The sequence below is a fragment of the Hyperolius riggenbachi genome, chromosome 2, assembly GCF_040937935.1.
Source record: "Hyperolius riggenbachi isolate aHypRig1 chromosome 2, aHypRig1.pri, whole genome shotgun sequence".
Classification (NCBI taxonomy): domain Eukaryota; kingdom Metazoa; phylum Chordata; class Amphibia; order Anura; family Hyperoliidae; genus Hyperolius; species Hyperolius riggenbachi.
In genome coordinates this window covers 63,144,189-63,166,568 of record NC_090647.1, presented here as the reverse complement: position 1 = coordinate 63,166,568, position 22,380 = coordinate 63,144,189, and the positions used below count along the sequence as shown (strand labels likewise).

General features: G+C 48.2%; 1 protein-coding gene across 2 annotated transcripts in view; it reads right to left on the bottom strand.

Moving 5' to 3' along the window:
* CNTN5 (contactin 5) overlaps positions 1 to 22,380 on the bottom strand; it is a 1,437,092-nt gene that overhangs the window by 523,659 nt on the left and 891,053 nt on the right. For both annotated transcript variants that reach the window (XM_068266844.1, XM_068266845.1), the window contains exon 8: positions 11,117 to 11,212. In XM_068266844.1, coding sequence (XP_068122945.1) covers positions 11,117 to 11,212 — 96 coding nt within the window. The remainder of the gene's footprint in view (positions 1 to 11,116; positions 11,213 to 22,380) is intronic.

Here is a 22,380-nt window from a genome sequence, read left to right as displayed (position 1 = left end):
AATGCAATTCATGGGCTTTTCACATTTTATCACAGGTCAATAAATGTCAAAAGGATGGCTGGTGAGCACTTCTAATGGACCTCTTTAAATGAAACCTCGTTTATGCTAAATGGTAGCCCATGGGACCTAGTGGCTGTTCCCCTGGTCATTTTTTTTTAAAAAATTTTTTTTGCAGCAGGAGGTGTCTCTTAAGCCATGGGACCTAGCAGTGGTCCCATGGCAGTCATTTTGGCGCCGCAGGAGGTGTCACTTAAGCCATGGGACCTAGCGGTGGTCCCATGGCTGTCATTTTGGTGCCACAGGAGGTGTCGCTTAAGCCATGGGACCTAGTGGTGGTCCCATGGCGATGGTTTTGGCACCTCAGGAGGTGTCGCTTACACCATGAGACCTTGCGGTGATCCCATGGTGGTCATTTTGGCGCGGCAGGAGGTGTCCCGTAAGTTATGGGACCTGGCGGTGGTCCCATGGCGGTCGTTTTGGCACCGCAGGAGGTGTCGCGTAAGCTATGGGACCTGGCGGTGGTTCCATGGCAGTCATTTTGGCGCCGCAGGAGGTGTCGCTTAAGCTATAGGACCTAGCGGTCGTCCCATGGCGGTGGTTTTGGCACTGCAGGAGGTGTCGCTTACGCCATGGGACCTAGCGGTGGTCCTATGGCGGTCATTTTGGCGCAGCAGGAGGTATCGCTTAAGCCATGGGACCTAGCGGTGGTCCCATGATGGTCATTTTGGTGCCGCAGGAGGTGTCGCTTAAGCTATGGGACCTAGTGGTGGTCCCATGGCGGTGGTTTTGGCACCGCAGGAGGTGTCGCTTACACCATGGGACCTTGCGGTGGTCCCATGGTGGTCATTTTGGCACCGCAGGAGGTGTCGCGTAAGCTATGGAACCTGGCGGTGGTTCCATGGCAGTCATTTTGGCGCCGCAGGAGGTGTCGCGTAAGCTATGGGACCTGGCGATGGTCCCATGACGGTCATTTTGGCGCCGCAGGAGGTGTCGCTTAAGCCAGGAGGTGTCGCTTACACCATGGGACCTAGCGGTGGTCCTATGGCGGTCATTTTGGCGCAGCAGGAGGTATCGCTTAAGCCATGGGACCTAGCGGTGGTCCCATGACGGTCATTTTGGTGCCGCAGGAGGTGTCGCTTGAGCCATGGGACCTAGTGGTGGTCCCATGGCGGTGGTTTTGGCACCGCAGGAGGTGTCGCTTACACCATGGGACCTTGCGGTGGTCCCATGGTGGTCATTTTGGCACCGCAGGAGGTGTCGCGTAAGCTATGGAACCTGGCGGTGGTTCCATGGCAGTCCTTTTGGTGCCGCAGGAGGTGTCGCGTAAGCTATGGGACCTGGCGATGGTTCCATAGCGGTGGTTTTGGCGCCACAGGAGGTGTCGCATTAGCTTTGGGACCTGTCGGTGGTTCCATGGCGGTGGTTTTTTTGCCGCAGGAGGTGTCGCGTAAGCTTTGGGGCCTGGCGGTGGTCCCATGGCGGTCATTTTGGTGCCGCAGGAGGTGTTGCTTAAGCCATGGGGCCTAGCGGTGGTCCCATGGCGGTCATTTTGGCGCCGCAGGAGGTGTCGCTTAAGACATGGGGCCTAGCGGTGGTCCCATGGCGGCAGGGATGCTCGGATGTGCCTCATCCACGAATTCGGAAATCCGCGTGGTTGCAAAAAAAAAATCCGCATTTGGCCCCGCCGCATGCGGATTTTCGTCCGCGTCCACGCAACCATGCGGATTTTTTCCCGTGAATGGCGTAATCACGCGCGGATTCACGCCCGGAGGCGGATTTTCTTTTAACGTTAATAACAAAGCCCCCATACATGCTACAGTCCCCCAAATAGCATGGATTATCGAGGTGATAAGGGGCAACATAACTTCAACATAAAAAATTCCCCCCAAAAAATTTTTTCTAGAGAAAATGGATTTTAAAGTGAAATCAACACTTTAAATGGGGCTATTAATTGGTAATAAGTGGTTTTAAAAAGGGATATACGCGTTAAGCAGTCAAAGAGGTGAAGGCGAGTTCCAATGGCACTTGGCGGCAAAGGTACCGCTGGAGGAGGATGAGTGGCTGACGGCAAAAAGGCTCCAGAGAGGTTTTTGTAATTTTTTTTTTGTTTTTTTTTGCAGCAATTAGCAATGACATCGCAGCAGAGTTGTCAGTGGACACGGGCAGTGTGAACGCAGAGTGCAGTGGTGGTAGCGACTGAGTCAGGAGAAGGACTATGCGGGCGGTCAGTTCAGCAGCACAGAAGGACCACGGCAACATACTGGTGGTAGTAGTAGCAGCACAGCATCATAGTGCTGGCCAAAAAATTATATGCACCCGGCGACCCGGGCAGTGTGAACGCAGAGTGTAGTAGCGACTGAGTCAGGAGGACAAAGCGGGCGGTCAGTTCAGCAGCAGCAGCACAGTAGTAGTAGCACAGCGTCATAGTGCTGGCCAAAAAATTAAATGCACCCGGCGACCCGGGCAGTGTGAACGCAGAGTGTAGTAGCGACTGAGTCAGGAGGACAAAGCGGGCGGTCAGTTCAGCAGCAGCAGCACAGTAGTAGTAGCACAGCGTCATAGTGCTGGCCAAAAAATTAAATGCACCCGGCGACCCGGGCAGTGTTAACGCAGAGTGTAGTAGCGACTGAGTCAGGAGGACAAAGCGGGCGGTCAGTTCAGCAGCAGCAGCACAGTAGTAGTAGCACAGCGTCATAGTGCTGGCCAAAAAATTAAATGCACCCGGCGACCCGGGCAGTGTGAACGCAGAGTGTAGTAGCGACTGAGTCAGGAGGACAAAGCAGGCGGGCAGTTCAGCAGCAGCAGCACAGTAGTAGTAGCACAGCGTCATAGTGCTGGCCAAAAAATTAAATGCACCCGGCGACCCGGGCAGTGTGAACGCAGAGTGTAGTAGCGACTGAGTCAGGAGGACAAAGCGGGCGGTCAGTTCAGCAGCTCAGAAGGAGGACCATGGCAACTTACTGGTAGTAGTATCATAACACCAAAAAATTAACCAAGGTAGGCACTAGGCAGGTAGTAAATGTCTTTATAAAGGCAGGCATAGTTAACAACAGCACATGCAGCAGCCACTTCATGTCCCCCTGTGTCCGACAATAGGGGCCAGGAACTCACCTTCCACCCAAGCCTGGTTGATTTTCAGGAAGGTGAGTTTGTCCACAGAGGCGTGGGAGAGCCGAGAGCGCTTCTCTGTGACCACGCCACCGGCCGCACTAAAGCATCTCTCTGAGAGGACACTGGAAGGAGGGCAGGATAGGAGTTCCAGGGCGTACTGGGAAAGCTCGCTCCAGATGTCCAGTCTCTTGACCCAGTACTCCAAGGGGTCCACGGGGCTGTCGGTGTCATTGAGCCCGCTGGATGACCCCATATAGTCAGACACCATGGTGGTCAGTCGTTGCTTGTGCTGGTTGGTGGTGGATGCTGTGGCGGGCACCTCTGTTCTGGGCTGCTGCACTGCATACAGGCTCTTGCTTAGGCTCTTCAGGTCTCCGGGGCACCAGTTGCTGCTGCTGCTGCTGGTGGTTGTTGTTGTGCTGCTAGTGGCAATGGCAGGCACCTCTTGCTGGCTTGGCAGAGCAGTTACAGTGGGGGTGGAAGGCTGGGGGAATGCTTCCAGTAGTCTGCGCACAAGGGCCTCCTTCAACTCCCTTGTGCGTTGCTCGGTGGTGGATGGCGTCATTAAGTCTCCCAGCTTCCCCTTCAGACGGGGATCAAGCATCAAGGTAATCCAGATGTCCTCCCTTGAACGCATCTGGATCACCCGGGGGTCCCTGCGAAGGCAGCGCAACATGTGCACAGCCATGGGAAACAAGTGGGCCCTGCCAGCAAGATCTTCCTCGTCCTCGCCATTGTCCCATAACGCATGCCTGTCCTCTTCCTGTGCCATGTCGTTGTCCTCCTCAAACCGCCATCCACGTACAACGCCTGCTGCACTCTGCTCCTCCTCCTCCTCCTCATTCAGGTTAGGGACCTCCAACTCTTCCACTACCTGCTGTGAGCCCTCCTCTGAGCTGGACTGTGCTGCCATCTGCTCCTGTTCTTCCAACTGCCTCAGGGCTTCATCCCCACGCTCAATTAAATTGTCCATTGCCTGCTCCAGTAGACAAACCAAGGGCACCCACTGGCACACAGAGGCCCGCTCCTCACTGACCATCTTGGTTGCCTCCAGGAAGGGACTCAGCACCAGGCATACTTGCTGCATCAGTGTCCACTGAGTGGCAGTAATCATGGGGACTTGCTGGTTGCTGGGGACACTTGGGTCTAGCATGTAGGCCCTAAGAGCCAGCCTGTGCTGACACAGCCGCTCCAACATGGCGAGAGTCGAATTCCAGCGAACTGGCATGTCGATGATCAGCCGGTGTTGTGGCCTTCCATACTGCTGCTGTAAGGTGGACAAGAGTGCAGAGGCAGTGGCGGAAAAAGCGTACCACCGCCCGGGCATCCTGCAGCAGCTCGCTCATCCCCTGGTAGGTGCACAAGAAGCGCTGCACCACAAGATTGAGCACGTGGGCCAAGCAGGGGATGTGCTGGAGGTTTCCCTGCTGCACTGCTGCCACCAGGTTGGCCCCGTTATCGGCTGCCACATACCCCACTTCCAGGCCTCTGGGGGTCAGCCACCTCCGCTCCTGCTTCCTGAGGGCGGCCAGGATGTTGGTGGCCGTAAGCCTCTCCTTCCCCAGGGTCACCAATGTTAAAAGGGCTTGGCAGTGCCGAGGCTTGGCGCTGCTGCTGCCGAGGCGGGCTTGCTTTCCGGGTGCTGAGGGAGTGTCGTGACAGGACCCTTCTGCATCCCCCCTGATCCCGCTTGGTGGCACCACTAGCTGGGCTGATGCACTCTTGTCCTCCCTCCCTTCCATCAGTGTCACCCAGTGGGCCGTAAAGGACAGGTAGCGACCTGTCCCAAATCTGCTACTCCACGAGTCCATGGTCACGTGGACCCGCTTGCCCACAGAGTAGTCCAGGGAACGGGCCACGTTTTCCACCGCAAACTTGTGGAGTGCTGGGATCGCGCTCCTGCTGAAATAGTGGCGACTGGGGACTTGCCACTCGGGGATGCCAAATTGGAGCAGCGTCCGCATGGCGCTCCCCTCCTGCACCAGGGAGTAGGGAAGCAGCTGTGATGCCATGGCCCGGGCCAGCAAGCCATTTAGTTTGCGGATCCGCCTGTGGCTTGGAGGCAGAGGCTTGGTCAGACCCTGAAAGGTGTCGCTCAGCAGGGTCTGCCGACGCTGGGATGCAGGGGAGACAGAGGAGAGAGACGAACACTGGCTGCCAGCCTCAATGTCTGTGTCCTGAGCAGCCTATGTGGAAGAGCGCTTGCGTGCTACTACTGCTGCTGCTGTGGCGGATTCACGACCCTGAGGGAGGGAGGATGCTGCTGCGCTGGTGGGCCTTCTGCTCTCAGGAACCCCTGCCAGCAGTGCCTGCTTCCTCTTAAAGTCCGCATACTCGCGGCAGTGGCGGCTTCTCAGGTGGCCCTGGAGGGATGAGGTACCCATCTTGCTCAGACTTTTCCCACGGCTCAATCTTTTGCTGCATAACCTGCACACCGCATACCTTTTGTCATCAGTACATTCCTCAAAGCAATCCCACACTGGTGACTTTAATTTACTGCGGCCCCCACTAGCAGAGGGTGCAGCGGAGCAATGTGTGGTAGTAGTTGCCGGGGGTTGCATGGTGGTGGTGCCGGCTGAAGCAGTGTCCTGTCTACTTCCTCCACGCCCACTGCTGCCGATGCCCCTGCCCCTGCCTGACATATGGCGATATCCTTGCCTAGGCCGAGGTGACTCGTCATCCTGCTCTGACCATTTTTCCACGGACTCAGCAGGCTGCACATAGATAGGGTCCACAACGTCGTCATCATCAGCAGCATCATCATAATCCAGCTCTTCCTCTGACTCCCCCGCCTCCTCTTCTGTCCCTACATCCCCAGACACAGACCCCTCTTCTTCATCACCAGAACTCAACAACGCTTGTGATTGTGGCCCGATCTCAATCTCTGCCACATCAGTCCCCAGTAAGTCCTGAGCTTCTTGCATCAGCAGGTTCCCAGATGCCGGACTGAGGGACAGAACGCTGTCATCCTGGGAGGGCTGCTGACCAGTGGGTGCTGGGGTGGATGTCACAACAAGCGTGGGATGTTGGCTGCTGCTGCTACTGCTTGGAGTGGTGCTCACAATAGAGGTCTGGGAGGAAGTCATGATGTCCATGAGTACGTCAGGTTCCATTTGCTCAACCACCACACGAGGACCAGAAACTTTAAAATATTTGGACAATGGCGTCCGCTGACTCGGCCCAGGCTTTGCTGCCCCCTTTTCTGCTGCATCACAACCACGTACAGCTGGGCGTCCTCTCCCTGGACGTGGAGCAGTCCCAGAAGTGGCTGAGGCAATTGAACTCCCTTTCCTCTCACCCCGCGAAACCCTGCCAGACATGTTGCTAGTAATGAATCACTGGATGCAGTGGGCACAGTACAAGGTCACTGAAGGATGCAGTGGGCACAGTACAAGGTCACTGAAGGATGCAGTGGCCACAGTACAAGGTCACTGAAGGATGCAGTGGGCACAGCAGTGGGCACTGGATATACAACTAGGTCACTGAAGGATGCAGTGGCCACAGTACAAGGTCACTGAAGGATGCAGTGGGCACAGCAGTGGGCACTGGATATACAACTAGGTCACTGAAGGATGCAGTGGGCACAGTACAAGGTCACTGAAGGATGCAGTGGCCACAGTACAAGGTCACTGAAGGATGCAGTGGGCACAGCAGTGGGCACTGGATATACAACTAGGTCACTGAAGGATGCAGTGGCCACAGTACAAGGTCACTGAAGGATGCAGTGGGCACAGCAGTGGGCACTGGATATACAACTAGGTCACTGAAGGATGCAGTGGGCACAGTACAAGGTCACTGAAGGATGCAGTGGCCACAGTACAAGGTCACTGAAGGATGCAGTGGGGACAGTACAAGGTCACTGAAGGATGCAGTGGGCACAGCAGTGGGCACTGGATATACAACTAGGTCACTGAAGGATGCAGTGGCCACAGTACAAGGTCACTGAAGGATGCAGTGGGCACAGCAGTGGCCACTGGATATACAACTAGGTCACTGAAGGATGCAGTGGCCACAGTACAAGGTCACTGAAGGATGCAGTGGGCACAGCAGTGGGCACTGGATATACAACTAGGTCACTGAAGGATGCAGTGGGCACACAAGGATGTCACACTGTGTAATGAGATGCTCATATGCCAGCGAGCGAGCGAGCAGTGGGCACTGGGCATGGCACAAGGTCACTGACAGAATGAATGAACAGCGCTGGCAGAGAGTGGCGGCGCCGGCGGTGTGACTGGCTGCCTTCAAATAGTACAAGTGTATAACTGTCACTGGAATATACAAGTGAACACTGCAGCTGCACTAACCTGCCTGCCTGCACTCTACACACAGATAATCCCCACTCCCACTACACTGCAGCACTGAACCTGCCTGCACAGCACTACACACAGTTAAATAATCACTAGACTCCCACACTCCCACTACACTACACTGACTACAACTAACTACAGCAATCACTCACTGACTAGCTAACTGTGTACAGTATAAGAGCAGTGTTAGCAAAAAAAACGCTTTGTTTTTAACACAATAAATGCACTTGCTCAAACATCAATGGCCTGGAGATAATCCTCTCAGCACCACAGTCTAACAAGGACAGAGCTTTTCCATCATGGCCGCCGCTTTATATTCAGGAGGGGAGGGCATAGCTCCCCTCCTGTGATTGGTTGCTAGGGCCTGGCTGGGGCACTCTGATTGGCCTGCAATGTGTCACTTCCGCATAGTTTGACGCATTTCCGCAAACCACGACTTCAGCACCGGGTTTCACGAGCGTGAATGCGGATTTCTGTCCGCATTCACGCGAAGCCGAAGTAGATTTTCGTGGTTGAAAATCTATTCACGGATTTTTGTGTCCGAGGCGGAATGCGTCAAAATGGTTGTGAATCCACGCGTAAGCGTGATCACGACCTGGCGGTGAGCACCACTGCATAGCGGTCATTTTGGCGCCGCAGGAGGTTCCGCTTAAGCCATGGGACCTAGCAGTGGTCCCATGGTGGTCGTTTTGGCACTGCAGGAGGTGTCGCTTAAGCCATGGGACCTAGCGACGGTCCCATGGCGGTGGTTTTGGCACCACAGGAGGTGTTGCTTACACCATGGGACCTTGCGGTGGTCCCATGGCGGTCGTTTTGGCACCTCAGGAAGTGTAGCGTAAGCTATGGGACCTGGTGGTGGTCCCATGGCGGTCGTTTTGGCACCACAGGAGGTGTCACGTAAGCTATGGGACCTGGCGGTGGTTTCATGGCGGTCATTTTGGCGCCACAGGAGGTGTCGCGTAAGCTATGGCACCTGGCGGTGGTCCCATTGCAGTTGTTTTGGCACCGCAGGAGGTGTCGCGTAAGCTATAGGACCTGGCGGTGGTTCCATGGCGGTCGTTTTGGCACCACAGGAGGTGTCACGTAAGCTATGGGACCTGGCGGTGGTTTCATGGCGGTCATTTTGGCGCCACAGGAGGTGTCGCGTAAGCTATGGCACCTGGCGGTGGTCCCATTGCAGTTGTTTTGGCACCGCAGGAGGTGTCGCGTAAGCTATAGGACCTGGCGGTGGTTTTTGTAAGCCTCTGATTGGTGCAGAAATTCCGATTTTCATGAAGAAATCCTGTTGTTTTCACTTTAAACTTCTTCTAGGGGCTTCCTTGTGATTGGCTTACAAAAATCCGCATTCCGCCGGAATTACGCATCGTTCCGCGGAATTTCCGCTATAACGCTAAGGCAATTCCGTTCCAAATTCCGTCCGGAATCGCGGAAAAATGAATTCCGCGGAACATGGTGAGCATCCCTAATGACCAGTGCTAGCCAAGGTTGGCTCTGTTTACCCCCCTCCTGTGAATGGTGACTTGTGCTAGACAGACACGGCTGGTTCTCCTTATCCACTCTTAATACAGCACAGCAGGATCAGCAAAGCAATAATAAAACATGCATTTTCCATCAGGAGCAGAGGATCATCTCTTGTAGTTTGCAATACCCTCTACTCGCTTGATATTCAAGTACAATATTGTTCTGCTGTTCTCCAGTTCCTTTATCTCAATTAACTCCTCAACCTTTCCATTTCTCACATCTTGGCATGAACACTTGTCTTGAATATATTAAATTCTATCAAAGCTGTAATGCTCGAAGCCTGGCTGGCCTGCACTGGCAGAGCTATCTATGGGACATGGTGTTCGGCAGATTCAAATGTGCTACCTTTACGTGTCTATTCGTTTCAATGTATTACTCTGAAAGGCCTTTTTTATTTCAGTCAAGCAGTAGAAGCCATAGAGCTCAAATGTCGCAACGACACAAAAATAACAGAAACAAAAATGTCTGAAGGTGTGAAACTAAAACCAAGATCACACATTACAACTGTTAGCTATACATCATTAGACAAAAAATGGCCTATTATTACATAGATCCTAATTGTCCAGGACTGGATTTCTGGGAAGGCTACACAGGCCCGGGCCTTAGGTGGCTGCAACCCAAGTTTTGCTACATGTAAAAGAAGAGGCTGAACATTGGGAGCAATACCTGAAAAGGGGAAATTGATGCCCAAGGAAGCTGTTTGTGAAAGAGAGAGGCTACAGTACATGGAGGATACACGTGGAAGATGGGGCTGCACATGTAATGGGAGGGGCTGCTGTGCATGGATGATACACATGGAAGAGAGGCTGCACATGGAATGGGAGGGGCTGCAGTACATGGATGTTACACATGAAAGAGGGGGCTGCACATGGAATGGGAGGGGCTACAGTACATGGAGGATACACGTCGAAGATGAGACTGCACATGGAATGGGAGGGGCTGCTGTGCATGGATGACACACATGAAAGAGGGGCTGCACATGGAATGGGAGGGGCTGCAGTACATGGATGATACATATGGAAGAGGGGGCTGCACATGGAATAGGAGGGGCTGCTGTACATGGATGATACACATGGAATAGGGGGCTGCACATGAAAGGGGAGGCACATACTTGGCCTAGGGGATCAAAAAGTATGAATTCGGTCTTGCAACTGTCCCTCTTTTTGAGAGATTGTTCTTCTTTGGGAACCAAATCCCACTGTCCCTCTTTCTTCCTCATGTATCCTTATGAAAGACTGATGTTAATATATGTATTTTTCTACTGAACAATGTGTTTATTGTGTCAAAACTTTATTCCCATCAATTAAATTGATCTATTTCCTATTGTCAAATATTAAAATGAGGCACAACTAATGATAATATAAAGGACCAGTGTGGTTTGTATAACAAAACAACATCTTTTGATTCTGAATTCTTTGTGATATGAATGGCTAGGGCTGCAGTGGGGCGTGGTTAGAGATGTGGCATGGGCGTGTCTTTAAGTGTCCATCTTTCTTATCTCATAATGTTGGAAGGTACACTTATTACTAGCTGGACCTGATTTGTTATTATGCATTTCCAAAGCAAAAGCATATCTACTAGGGGAAGCTGCCTCCCCTCTCCCCCAGATCCAGGGGGTAAACAAAAAGAGGGAGAAGCAAATTGGGAGGGGTCCAGCCAGTAAGCTTCCGAGCGGTTTACCCCTACCACAGTAGTCAGCTACCTTTCTCAGTGCAAGTCCTTCTCTTCACATCTCTGGGGAGTCATGGTGGCCAAAACATCTATAAGGAATCACTATGGGGGAAGGGAGTGTTTGAACATGGGAGGATGGTAATTGCGTATGTATCAGTACACCCCTGGTGAGCTGGGCACATGGTGAGCTGAATAATCCTAGAGGGCACATTTGGCTATCAATGCTGGAGGGGGCTACCTAATCCTGGGGAACACTTCTGGCCATCTATGCTAGAGGAGAGACTACCTAAAACTAGGGAGCACAGCTGACCATTTATACTTGGTGGGGAGGGCCAGTAGCATAAGTCAGAGGGAGAATGGGAGAGAGGGGTCTAACAACAGTTAAGGGGGTGGTCAGGGTATTTTTGCCCTGAGGACCCACTGGAGCTAGAACTGGCCTTGTCCGTCACCACGGGCTTTCACAAATTCGGCAGTTTAGAAAGCATAAAGCATAGAAATGAGTTTACCTGGTGAATGGTGGGGTGGGGAGCACATTAGGACCACTCCTTGTCCTTCTCTCACAGAGACCGCACTTCGTACACGACCGCTAAAATTTCCGAGATCTGTAAGAAAGAACAGCATTTTAAGTAATGTATTTAGTATTACATGAAAAAATACTTTTTTTTCCATCAATGGGAAACATACAAGTTTTGCTGTACAAGATAAATAATAATCTATATCTCTCTGTTCATGTAACTGCTCTCTGGTTTTCCCAAAACACTTTCCAGAACACAGCACAAAAATGAAGCATATCACAACACCATGGTAAGGTTAACAACAACGAGGCCTTCTCTTACAGTAAGCATTGAAGCTGCACATGCAAATACATAGCAATGACAGGACGCCTGACTTCAGTCTTTGCAAGACCGTGCATAAAACAATTTGATTGGTCAAAAGATAATATTACAAATCCAAGTTTTGAGCATCATGGGCACGATTCAATTTATTTTTCTCCTAACTTTTCTCCCAGGATATCTTCAGCTTCAAAAGGTGAAAATTACTGTCAAAATTATTCTGAGTATTTTCTTGTTTGCAGATGGCTTAAAAGGCAATTTATTGATAAGATGTGGAAATATCAAGGAGAAAATTAAGGAGAAAAAAAAATTTGGGAGAAAAAGTGAATTGAATTGGACCCAATGGGCTTGATTCACTAAAGGGCGCTAAGCCGGTTACTGTGCCTTATCTGAAGTTAGTGTGCCTTATCTGAGGTTAGTGTGCCTTATCTGAGGTTAGTGTGCCTTATCTGAGGTTAGTGTGCCTTATCTGAGGTTAGTGTGGCTTATCTGAGGTTAGTGTGCCTTATCTGAAGTTAGTGTGCCTTATCTGAGGTTAGTGTGCCTTATCTGAGGTTAGTGTGGCTTATCTGAACTTAGTGCCCCTTAAAGAGAAACTCCAACCAAGAATTGAACTTTATCCCAATCAGTAGCTGATACCCCCTTTTACATGAGAAATTGAATGATTTTCACAAACAGACCATCAGGGGGCGCTGTGTGACTAATTTTGTGCTGAAACCCCTCCCACAAGAGGCTCTGAATACCGCGGTACTCTGGGCAAACTGCCACAATGTAACAATGTTCACAGACAGGAAATGGCTGTTTAAAGCTGTCTGTAACAGCCAGAGCAGCTAGAAACAGCTACATAACTTGCCCACAGTAACAATGTCACCATGTAATACATGTCAGAATGTGAATCTGGGAGAGGAAAGATTTTACAATGAGCAAACACTGACTAAATCATTTATACATAATTATTGTAAAAATGAAGCACTTTTTTTTTATTAAATTATTTTCACTGGAGTTCCTCTTTAAGTAGCTTTGTGCACACTAAAAGATGCACAAAGCCACATCGCGCACTGCATGATAACATTGCACCTGCTATACTGTACATGTTGCAACCTTAAGGTCACATAGGATGCGACCTAAACGGCGCATCAGTGCACCGTTATCGTCACATCCTATGCAACCTTATGGTCGCATCATATACAGTATAGCTGGTGCAACATTATCGTTGCACCGCGCGCAAAGATCGATGCATTACGCTGTGCGTGCTGTGCGCTGTGCAGTGCGCGATGTAACATTGTGCATCTTTTAGTGTGCACAAAGCTACTTAAAGGATACCACAACTGACATGTGGCATAATGAGATAGACATGGGTATGTACAGTGCCTAGCACACAAATAACTATGCTGTGTTCCCTTTTTTCTTTCTCTGCCTGAAAGAGGTAAATATCAGGTATGTAAGTGGCTGACTCAGTCCTGACTCAGACAGGAAGGGACTACAGTGTGACCCTCACTGATAAGAATTTCCCCCTTTTTTATCTCTTTCTTGCTCTCAGATGCCATTTTCTTCTAGGAAAGTGTTTTATAGTTGGAATTTCTTATCAGTGAAGGTCACACTGTAGTCACTTCCTGTCTGAGTCAGGACTGAGTCAGCCACTTACATACCTAATATTTACCTCTTTCAGGCAGAGAAAGAAAAAAAGGAACACAGCATAGTTATTTGTGTGCTAGGCACTGTACATACCCATGTCTATCTCATTATGCCACATGTCAGTTGTGGTATCCTTTAAGGGGCACCAAGTTCAGATAAGGCACACTAACTCAGATAAGGCACACTAACTAACCTCAGATAAGGCACACTAACCTCAGAAAAGGTTAGCGCTGTAGTTTGTGCACACTAAGTGATAAGGCACACTAACCGGCTTAGTGCTGCTTAGTGAATCAAGGCCTATGTGTGAAAACTTTACTTCCGATTCTGTTCTGTTCTTGCTTGGCATAGTTGTGAATTTTGTTCTGCTCTGATCAGGGTCCTTGAGAAACTTTGTGCAATGCCTGCTGACTCTTGAAATGTAGTACTGTACTGTGGAAATGTTGAATTGCATTTTACACTGTGAATGTCATTTGTTGTGTTATTTATGTTATGAAGAACCACCGTGTTATTCAGCTTTTGTACAATAGAAAACAGTACCGAGCAATTTCAGCCAGTCCTTGGTTCTGACACGCAAAACGTTTTACATGAGTTATCCAGCCATGACCTTCTTTCAACTAAACTATATAATATTATTTGTTTACCGAAAAGTACTTCAAGTGAGAAAAGAGATGTCAAAACTTGACTTTTTTTTCCAGCATTGGCCCACCTTTCACAAACCTCAAATAGTATCCACCCCCCCCCCCCCCCATCTTAACCTCATCTTGTGTTCCCCATAAAAAAGAAATGAATAGAAATGCTCATAGAATACTTGGCATAAATTCAGATATGGTGCCGTGATATCCATCTGGGTTCCTTAAGTGAAGGGTTCCTTCTTCTTGGGGAGGACCATTCTGTCATCATAATGGCTTGACTTCACAAAGTGTCTTCTACCAGGGGCATGACTCACAGGCCATTAACCTTGTTTCTTTAATCTACTGGAGGGCATGGCTGTTACAACCAATCATCTGCTCCTCGCATAATAAGCAGTGGGCTGGAGGACATGGCTCCTGCACTGAGGGATTATATGACGCACCACAGGGTGTCCATACCTTTGTAAGTCAGGAGTACAACTAGAACCAATGGTTTATTGAATATCCATTACTTATTGGCTTTATAGAGCCATATTATCCAGCTTGAAGGCTGGATTATAGTGATACCATTATTTTGATACTGACCAGTAATCAAAAGGAGGGGAGGTGGTTACTGTGTCTTCAGTTTTAATTTTGGGGCTTAAAAACTGTTGTGTACTTACGCAGCCTTCCAGCGCTCCAACGATGTGCATATGGCTCATCCTTGATCAGCCCGAACAGACAACTTCCTTTTCAGGCTGGCACAGTGTCTCCAAAGGCCATTCAAGTGTGCACATGGCCACATTCCCATCTAATTCTTTCCGCTGGAGGGATATTTGAATGTAGTGTTGTGAGTGACCACTCTGTTGCTTTGGCTTCTGGGAATTATTGTCTCACCTGATTAATCCCAGCACCAATGAAGCTCTGCCATGTCCTGTGCACCTTGCCCAGATCGTTAGTTCTGGAGTGTTAGCTGCTAAGTGAATTGGATTAATCTCTCATTGCGACCTTGTTTGACCTGTTTGGATTACTGACTGTAGAGAACTCTGTAGTGAACTCTGAACTCTGAACTTCATTGTGACTAGGCCTTTGCCTGACCACTGTTTTTTCCACCTGGCTGCCTCATCTTCTGTGGTTTGATCCTTGGCTTGTTCCTGAATTTGAGTTTGTCTGACCTCGGAAAATGAGGTTTTCCTCAGTATCCGGTTTTGACCTTTGGCCTTGTTCTTGGACTCCATCTCTGTTTTGGCTCTCAAGTGTTTCATGGTTTCTTCAGCCTCAGATGCTCTACTTTGCAAAAATAATTTCTGGGGCAACCAAAGTTAGGTAGACATTTCCAGTCACCCGTTCAAGCAGGGACTTAGCTATAAATAAATACTGTGGTGGAGATTAGGGTATAGGATCTAAAAACTAATAGCGTTGATAAACTGGGAACTTTGCAGAAGTCTTCTTTAATACGAATTGAAAGCAATGCCACTGGATCCAAACTTGACTCTACACATTCTGTCTTTCACCCCTCTTTTCTCCATGAGAAAATATATAATGCTTGATAGGGAAATGTAATTTCTCCAGAATCAGAAATCAGCATTTCTGACCATCCCAAGTGGTCGACCACGCCCAGGAGCCATCATCAACTGTCCCTGCCCAGCAGCACACTGCCACCTGAAATGATCAGATTATTAATATTATTCTTTAGCTTTTATAAAGCACAGACATCTTCCTCAGCGCTGTACAGAGTATATTGTTGTGTCCCTTAACTGTCCCTCAGAGGAGCTTACAATCTAATCCCTACCATAATCATATGTCTATGTATGTATTGTGTAGTGTATGTATCCTAGTCTAGGGCCAATTTAGGGGGAAGCCAATAAACTTATCTGTATGTTTTGGGTATGTGGGAGGAAACCAGAGTGCACTGCCCAGAGGAAACCCACACAGACAGAACATACAAACTCCATGCAGATAGTGCCCCTGATGGGATTCAATTCGGGGACCCAGCGTTGCAAGGCAGAAGTGCTAACCACTACACCACTGTGCTGATCACAGATAACTTATTGGGCCTAATTCCCTAAACCGTCATCTCATGGCACGGCCGAGCTAGCGTTTTGCATGCGTTTTCGTGCGCAATCGTGAATTTCCGCGTGCAGTAGTGAATTTGCGTGCACAATTGAGAAGTTGCACCCACTATTACGTGCAAAAATGCCAGAGCGGTCATTCTATGAGTTAGCACGGTTTAGTGAATCAAGTCCATTGTCTTGATTGCCAGAAGCGTCTGCACGTGGCTATTAGTTCACCCAGGACCCCTAACAGTACAAGCCAACAATGTTATCATCCTGTATGTCTCTACTGTTTATTCTGCAAAGCTGTAATGTGTTCCTATCAGCGTCATTTGAAGCTTCCATCCATGATAAAAAAAATAGTACTGATGTAATGAGATTAAACAGCGTGCTCTGCTGAGCCCGGTGTAGAAATTGTTATCAGAACTGTAACGCTTCTAGGCTATTATGTGATGATAAGGAAATGAATTAGGATGCTCCTTAATGTGGAGGCAAATAAAAAAAAACCACAAAGCGTTAGATATTGTTAGGGGTTAGGACCTATAGGAGAAAACATAGGATTTCTAGTCTCTAATCGTTCGTGCAGACGTTTGATATCTTGTATGAAACGATTTTATTGATGTCTGGCAAGATTGAATTTATCAAAAGCGCATAAAAGATTAGAAGAGTTGTGTAAGTCAACACTTTTTAGAGAAAAAACATAATAAAGAATGCCAAAGTATATATAACAAGCTGGTATGAGGAATTTTTCTATCCAAAGAAAGGTTACTTTTTTCTCTGAGGGAGTCCGCTTTCATCCAGTTTTATAGCATTTCCCGCCCCCAAGGTCAAGTGTCCACTGTCTTGTACTCACCTGCCCAATATGTGTTCCCCCGCCCTCCACATATAACAAGATCCTTCTTCCATGTGCAAAACCCAAGTGCCTAGGAACATACCTAAAACCCGGGGGCACCCTCGCAGAAATTTCATAGTGCTCCCTTGAACTTGTATCCACCATAACACCAATAATCCACCCACCCCGGGCTTTTTCCACCTGAATTGGGATTGCCCTACAATTGAGAACTAGTATTGGAGACAAATAGGGGCCTTCTTACACAACCAAATAGTATGTCCAGTTATCAAATCTTCCCCAATGTGCCTTCTTGGGGATATCTTCGATGATATGGATAGTACACCTTATAGAAACAGGAATTGTATGTCCTTATTGTTATCAAAGGGATGGCTTCTGGCTGTCCAACCATTGGCGAGGGGAGACAAAGAGTATACCAATCCCTCTATTTAAGAAATTGGTCTACTTTGTATAGAAACAAAATGGTGAAAGGAAGTTTATTCATATATGGCCGGGGTGCCCATTAGGTAGAATGTGATCACCCGGTAGATCACAAAGGACTTCATGGTAGATCCCGACCCCACTACTTTTTCCATTCTGTATATACAAGTGTGCTTCTACAATTGTACATAGGTCAGTGCTGGGCCGAAATTACGCATTAGCGTAATTACGCATCGTAATTCAATACAAATTTACGCGTAAGCGCTACGCGTAACTTACGGTCTTACGCGTAATTATTTACGCGTAAGCAGTAAAGTGGTATCGTAATTACGCTGTCTACCGTAATTGCTAGGTATGAGTAATCTTACGAAAACTTACACGTAATTTTACGCGTAATTACTAACGTAAAAACTCCCCTTTTCTAAGAGTAGCCAATCAGTCAACATCCTAAGCAACCAATAGTATCTTCTCCCGCCCTTCAGTATATAAGCGTACGCATACGAATGATGTGTACGCAATAGCTGTCACATTGACGGCTATTGCGTACACATCGTCCATCTGGGTCAAAAAGTATGCATTAATGGGTATTACGGCACTACGCGTAACATCGTAGCGTAAGCGCCTACATTACGGTATCCTTACGTGTAACTGCGTAAGTTAACGCTTAATTACAGTGGTAAACCGTAGATAATTTCCTACGCCATAACCGTAATTGCGTAATGCGTAATAGCGTAAAATTACGCGTAATGATCAAGCATATATTTTTCCATTACGACCAGCACTGACATAGGTAGATTATATTTTTTTTAAAGAAGCTCACAAGCCGAAAAAGTGTGGGCACCTCTGATATATGGGAACACTGGACTTCCAGGCATTAGCCTCCTACCCGGAACACATCTCTACCATCTTGTTTTTTTTTTCCTTTTCCTTAAAGGACTTCCGAAGTGAATAGTGTAAAACAGATTTTACTCACCTGGGGCTACTTCCAGCCCACTTTAGCCGTCTTGTGCCCTCGCCACACCCCCGGTTCTCCTCGGTGTCCCTCTGGCCACCCTTGAACATCACGATCCCGCAGGTGGGGTGGCGATCTTCACAGGTGGCCAGCGGAACATCGAGGAGGAACGGGATTGTGGCGAGGGCAGGAGACGGCTACTGTGGGCTGGAAGAAGCCCCAGGTGAGTAAAATCTATTTTACACTATTCGCTTTGGAATTCCTTTAAGCCTACGACTTGTTTGTTTGAAGTGACCTTTGTAGCAGCCAGCCACAGAAACATTTGTCCTGCATTGTGAGTGAAGCAGTGTACACTTATGTCTCAACAGCTTTCTACAGTATAATTATCTTGTAAAATGTATATAAGATGTTTCAAGAGCGAGATGAAATAAAGTGCACAAAGTTGCTGTGCACAGGGAGCACATGGCAATTTTACTGTTACTACTGCCGGTGGAGCACCACCTATTAACCTGTCATTGCCACACACACGTTACCGTGGTAAGGTGCGTGTTGCTATGGTAACCGTGCGAGGGAGCGGTGCTCCACCTGCGGCAGTAAAGGTGAAATTGCCGTGCACAGCCTGCAACTTTATGCAGTTTACTGCATCTGGCCTGCAAGTGCCTTGTATTTGGATGTGTCAATTTGTATTCATTCAATTCACCTGCAAATTTGGTAATTTCAAAAAAATAAAAAACAGTATCATCCAGCATTTCCTGTAGAGAAAACTTCTCTATGCATGTACAGCGCCGTTTATAGCATCCGCCAATATCATGTGCAGCCCTCAGAGATGGATTAATATGTAGTGGGGCCATGGGCAAGGTAGCAGATTTAAGACGCCTTTGTGGTCCTTTGGGTAAGCTGAAGTAAATAGAGGTTAAAGAAGGTGGTATTTGGGCCCCTTGACACCCTCTAGGCCCCAAGTACCTGCCTAGGTTGCCTGGTGGATGACCCTGCTCTGTCAGCCCCTATGTGTCAAAGCCTATCATGTGTTAACCAAGTGCTGCAGTAGCCCCGTTTCTAATGAAGCGGCCTCTCTCATGTATAATGGTAATGTGCAGCCCACACTTGTGCAAACAGAGCCGGGACAAGGTCCTCCAGCACCCAAGGCTGAGACAACAAAATGTGCCCCCCCCCACCCCTCCCTCCCCAGCCGTCAGACACTGATTGCTATTACACTAAGAGGTGCCCCAGGGCCCCCCAACACCTTAATCTCTAGTTATATGGCTTGCAGTCACTGCCATATACGCCCTTTTCTTATTTCTCTATGCTTCAAATACAATAGGGGAATGATAGCTGAGGGAGTTGTGTGCCCCCTCCTACACTGCGCCCCTAGGCTGGAGCCTCTCTCGCCTCTGCCTCGGCCCGGCTCTGTGTGTAAATGTAAAGCCCCCTTTCTTCTACAACCCCTATGAATAGTGTTATCTGTCCAGCAGGTCACCTTTATGTGCAGTAACAGCCCTCACCCCATTTATATCCCCTTTTTTAAGAGCGCCAACGGCTAATCGGCTATATCTAATATGAAACCCCCTCTTCTACATACAAAGCCCATGTACAGTAGGCCCCTCCTCCATATGCAGAAACAGATACTGTTAAAGTGGACCCGAACTCTTGCACATGACAGAATGAAAATGTAGAGAAATGCACTCTGTATGTATTTAGATAGTTTATCCTGTCTAATTCCCCCTTATCTGTGACTAATTGCAGGTGTAATTTGATATCTCAGCTGTGTCAACTGGTTGCCTCAGCAAAGCAGCTAATTTGTAAACAGAGGATGTTAACCCTATGTCTGCTTTCATGAAAGCAGGAAGTGGACACAGTGCAGATTTATTGCAGGATTTGTATCAGCTGTAGCAAAGGTTATTATGCTGTTGCTTATCTTTTAGGGCAGAGGGGAAGTTCTGAATTCAGGAGCACTTTAAATGTGCTTTTACCAGTGTCATGGGCAGCAGTTCAATTATTTATTGTGCAAAACCCAGCTCAACTATTCAGTTTGCAAACTCCAATGTGCAGCAACACTCGATTTTCACTGAGCAGTCCTCATATTTCATTTGCAATCCTCCATCCATGTGCACCGCCATTGTTCTTCACGGAAATATGAGACGCTAGTCACCTGGGATGGTAATTTGTTTACACCTAAATTAATACCCCTGATTACCATAACTATGTCAACCTGATCAGTCTAACAACCACCTGGCAGGTGCTAATAATGGTTAATTAGGTTCACAATTGCTCCACGTTTCTCCTAAACGATTGTCTCATTATGTCTGAATTTATAGTGGAATATAAACCCAGGCTATCATAGATGGTATAATGCTGTTTGCTCAATTCAGTTGACTACATTCTTCGAGTAACGGCTACAGAAAGGTGTTATATGGTTTAGGTTTGCCTTAGTCCTGTAAAGTGCATTTGACCAGATGACAAGGGTGGCACAAGCAATGTTATGGAATGAAGCCCAAGATGGGATGCCCAGAATTTTACCTTACCATGGAGAAAGGGGGAAGCCAAAGAAAGATGGAACATTTGGGTATCAGTGTTCAGTTAGCACATGGCCATGTTTCAGATATCAACTACAGTGTATGGCTGACTCCTAGGGCCAGATTTACCATAAGGCACTATAGGCGTGTGCCTACAGGTGTCTCTTCCCAAATGCCCTCTCTCTCAGCAAAGCCAGAGGGCGATATCACTCACCACCCGCCTCCAGTCCAGCAGCCACAGGCACGTAGTTAAGGGAGGAGATCCTAGGCTTAATCAGTGCCTACTGTGAAAGTAAAGTAGCGTAGTGGGCGGTGTGGGTATTGCAGCCACCTCCCTCTGTCCCTGCACTGCACCGCACCAGCTGCAGCGCAGATCAGCTGTGCACTCTGGCCACACACACTGCCATTTGCCGCCTGCTCTTCTATTATTGGTGGCAGGTGGGCTTGAGGCAATTTAAAGAGAATCTGTATTGTTAAAATCGCACAAAAGTAAACATACCAGTGCGTTAGGGGACATCTCCTATTACCCTCTGACACAATTTCACCGCTCCCCGCCGCATTAAAAGTAGTCAAAAACTGTTTTAAAAAGTTTGTTTATAAACAAACAAAATGGCCACCAAAACAGGAAGTAGATTGATGTACAGTATGTCCACACATAGAAAATACATCCATACACAAGCAGGCTGTATACAGACTTACTTCTGAATCTCAAGAGATCACTTGTGTGTGTTTACCTTCTGTCCCCAGCATCTCTCATGCACTGAACATTACAGGCTTCCTGCAGACAGCTCTGCCTATGTCATTAATTCCTCAGTATGTGACAGACCAGCTCCTTTCACAGCCTCCTCTCTTCTATCACTGATAAGATAGCAGAGAAGCTTCTGGCTTATGTAAATAAAACACACACTGGAGTGTGCATAGAGGAACAGTTCAACACTGAAGAACTTAGCAGCCTTCCAGACACAGGCCGACAAGTCTGACAGGGGAAAGATACATTGATTTATTACAGAGATGGTTATAGTAGAAAGAGCTGCAGCAAGCCAGATCACATTAGAATAGGTTTAGGAACTTGTAGGAAGGTAGAAAAAACGTTGTAATTTTTGTTACAGAGTCACTTTAAGGTGGTGACTTATTTGTGTGTAGCCCCCGATCAGGTGTAGCGCAGTCCCCGATGTGTGTAGCCTGTTTTGTCTTGTATATAGGGCCACACATACAGTATATAATTATTATCATTTTTATTATTATTATTAAAGTGGAGGGGGCTTAATCCAAGATTTTTCTGCGCAGGCCCACCCTGCGAATTACACCACTGCTAGGTTCATGTTCATTTGTCTCTTTATGTGATATAAGAAAATAAAGGGCGGGATTGGAGGTAGGAGCTGTCTTGAGGGGCGGCGTTTAGGGAGCTCCTGAAGTGTAAATCCGGCCCTGCTGATTCCCACCAAACGTGACACCGCCGGTTATAGAGCCGGAACGGTTGGCCACTGCTCTTCAGCCACTGCATATTATCAGCAATATGCGTCTACTTGGTGCAAGCTGGAATACATGTCACGAAGGGATGAATATTGGGATGGGTGTCAGGACTAAGCATTAGGAAGGAGAGAGGGATTGTTGAAGGACAGCCAGAGAGAAACACTAAAAACGTCCTTAAAATCACTGTTACAAAGCTGATAGCAGATAATTGTTTATAGCACTCTTCTGATATTCTAAGTATCGACCACAGCTAGTGTCTAAGTGAACTGACACTGCTATTGTGCATTAGACGGAATATCTTAGTTCACATTTCTGCATGTGATAGGTGGAGCCTTTGTTGTCCACATCGCCAGCACTCCTTGTGCAAACCAGGCCATGAATCAGGTAAAAAGGGTGACGACATAGAAATGAATGTTAATTGCCGCACTTAGC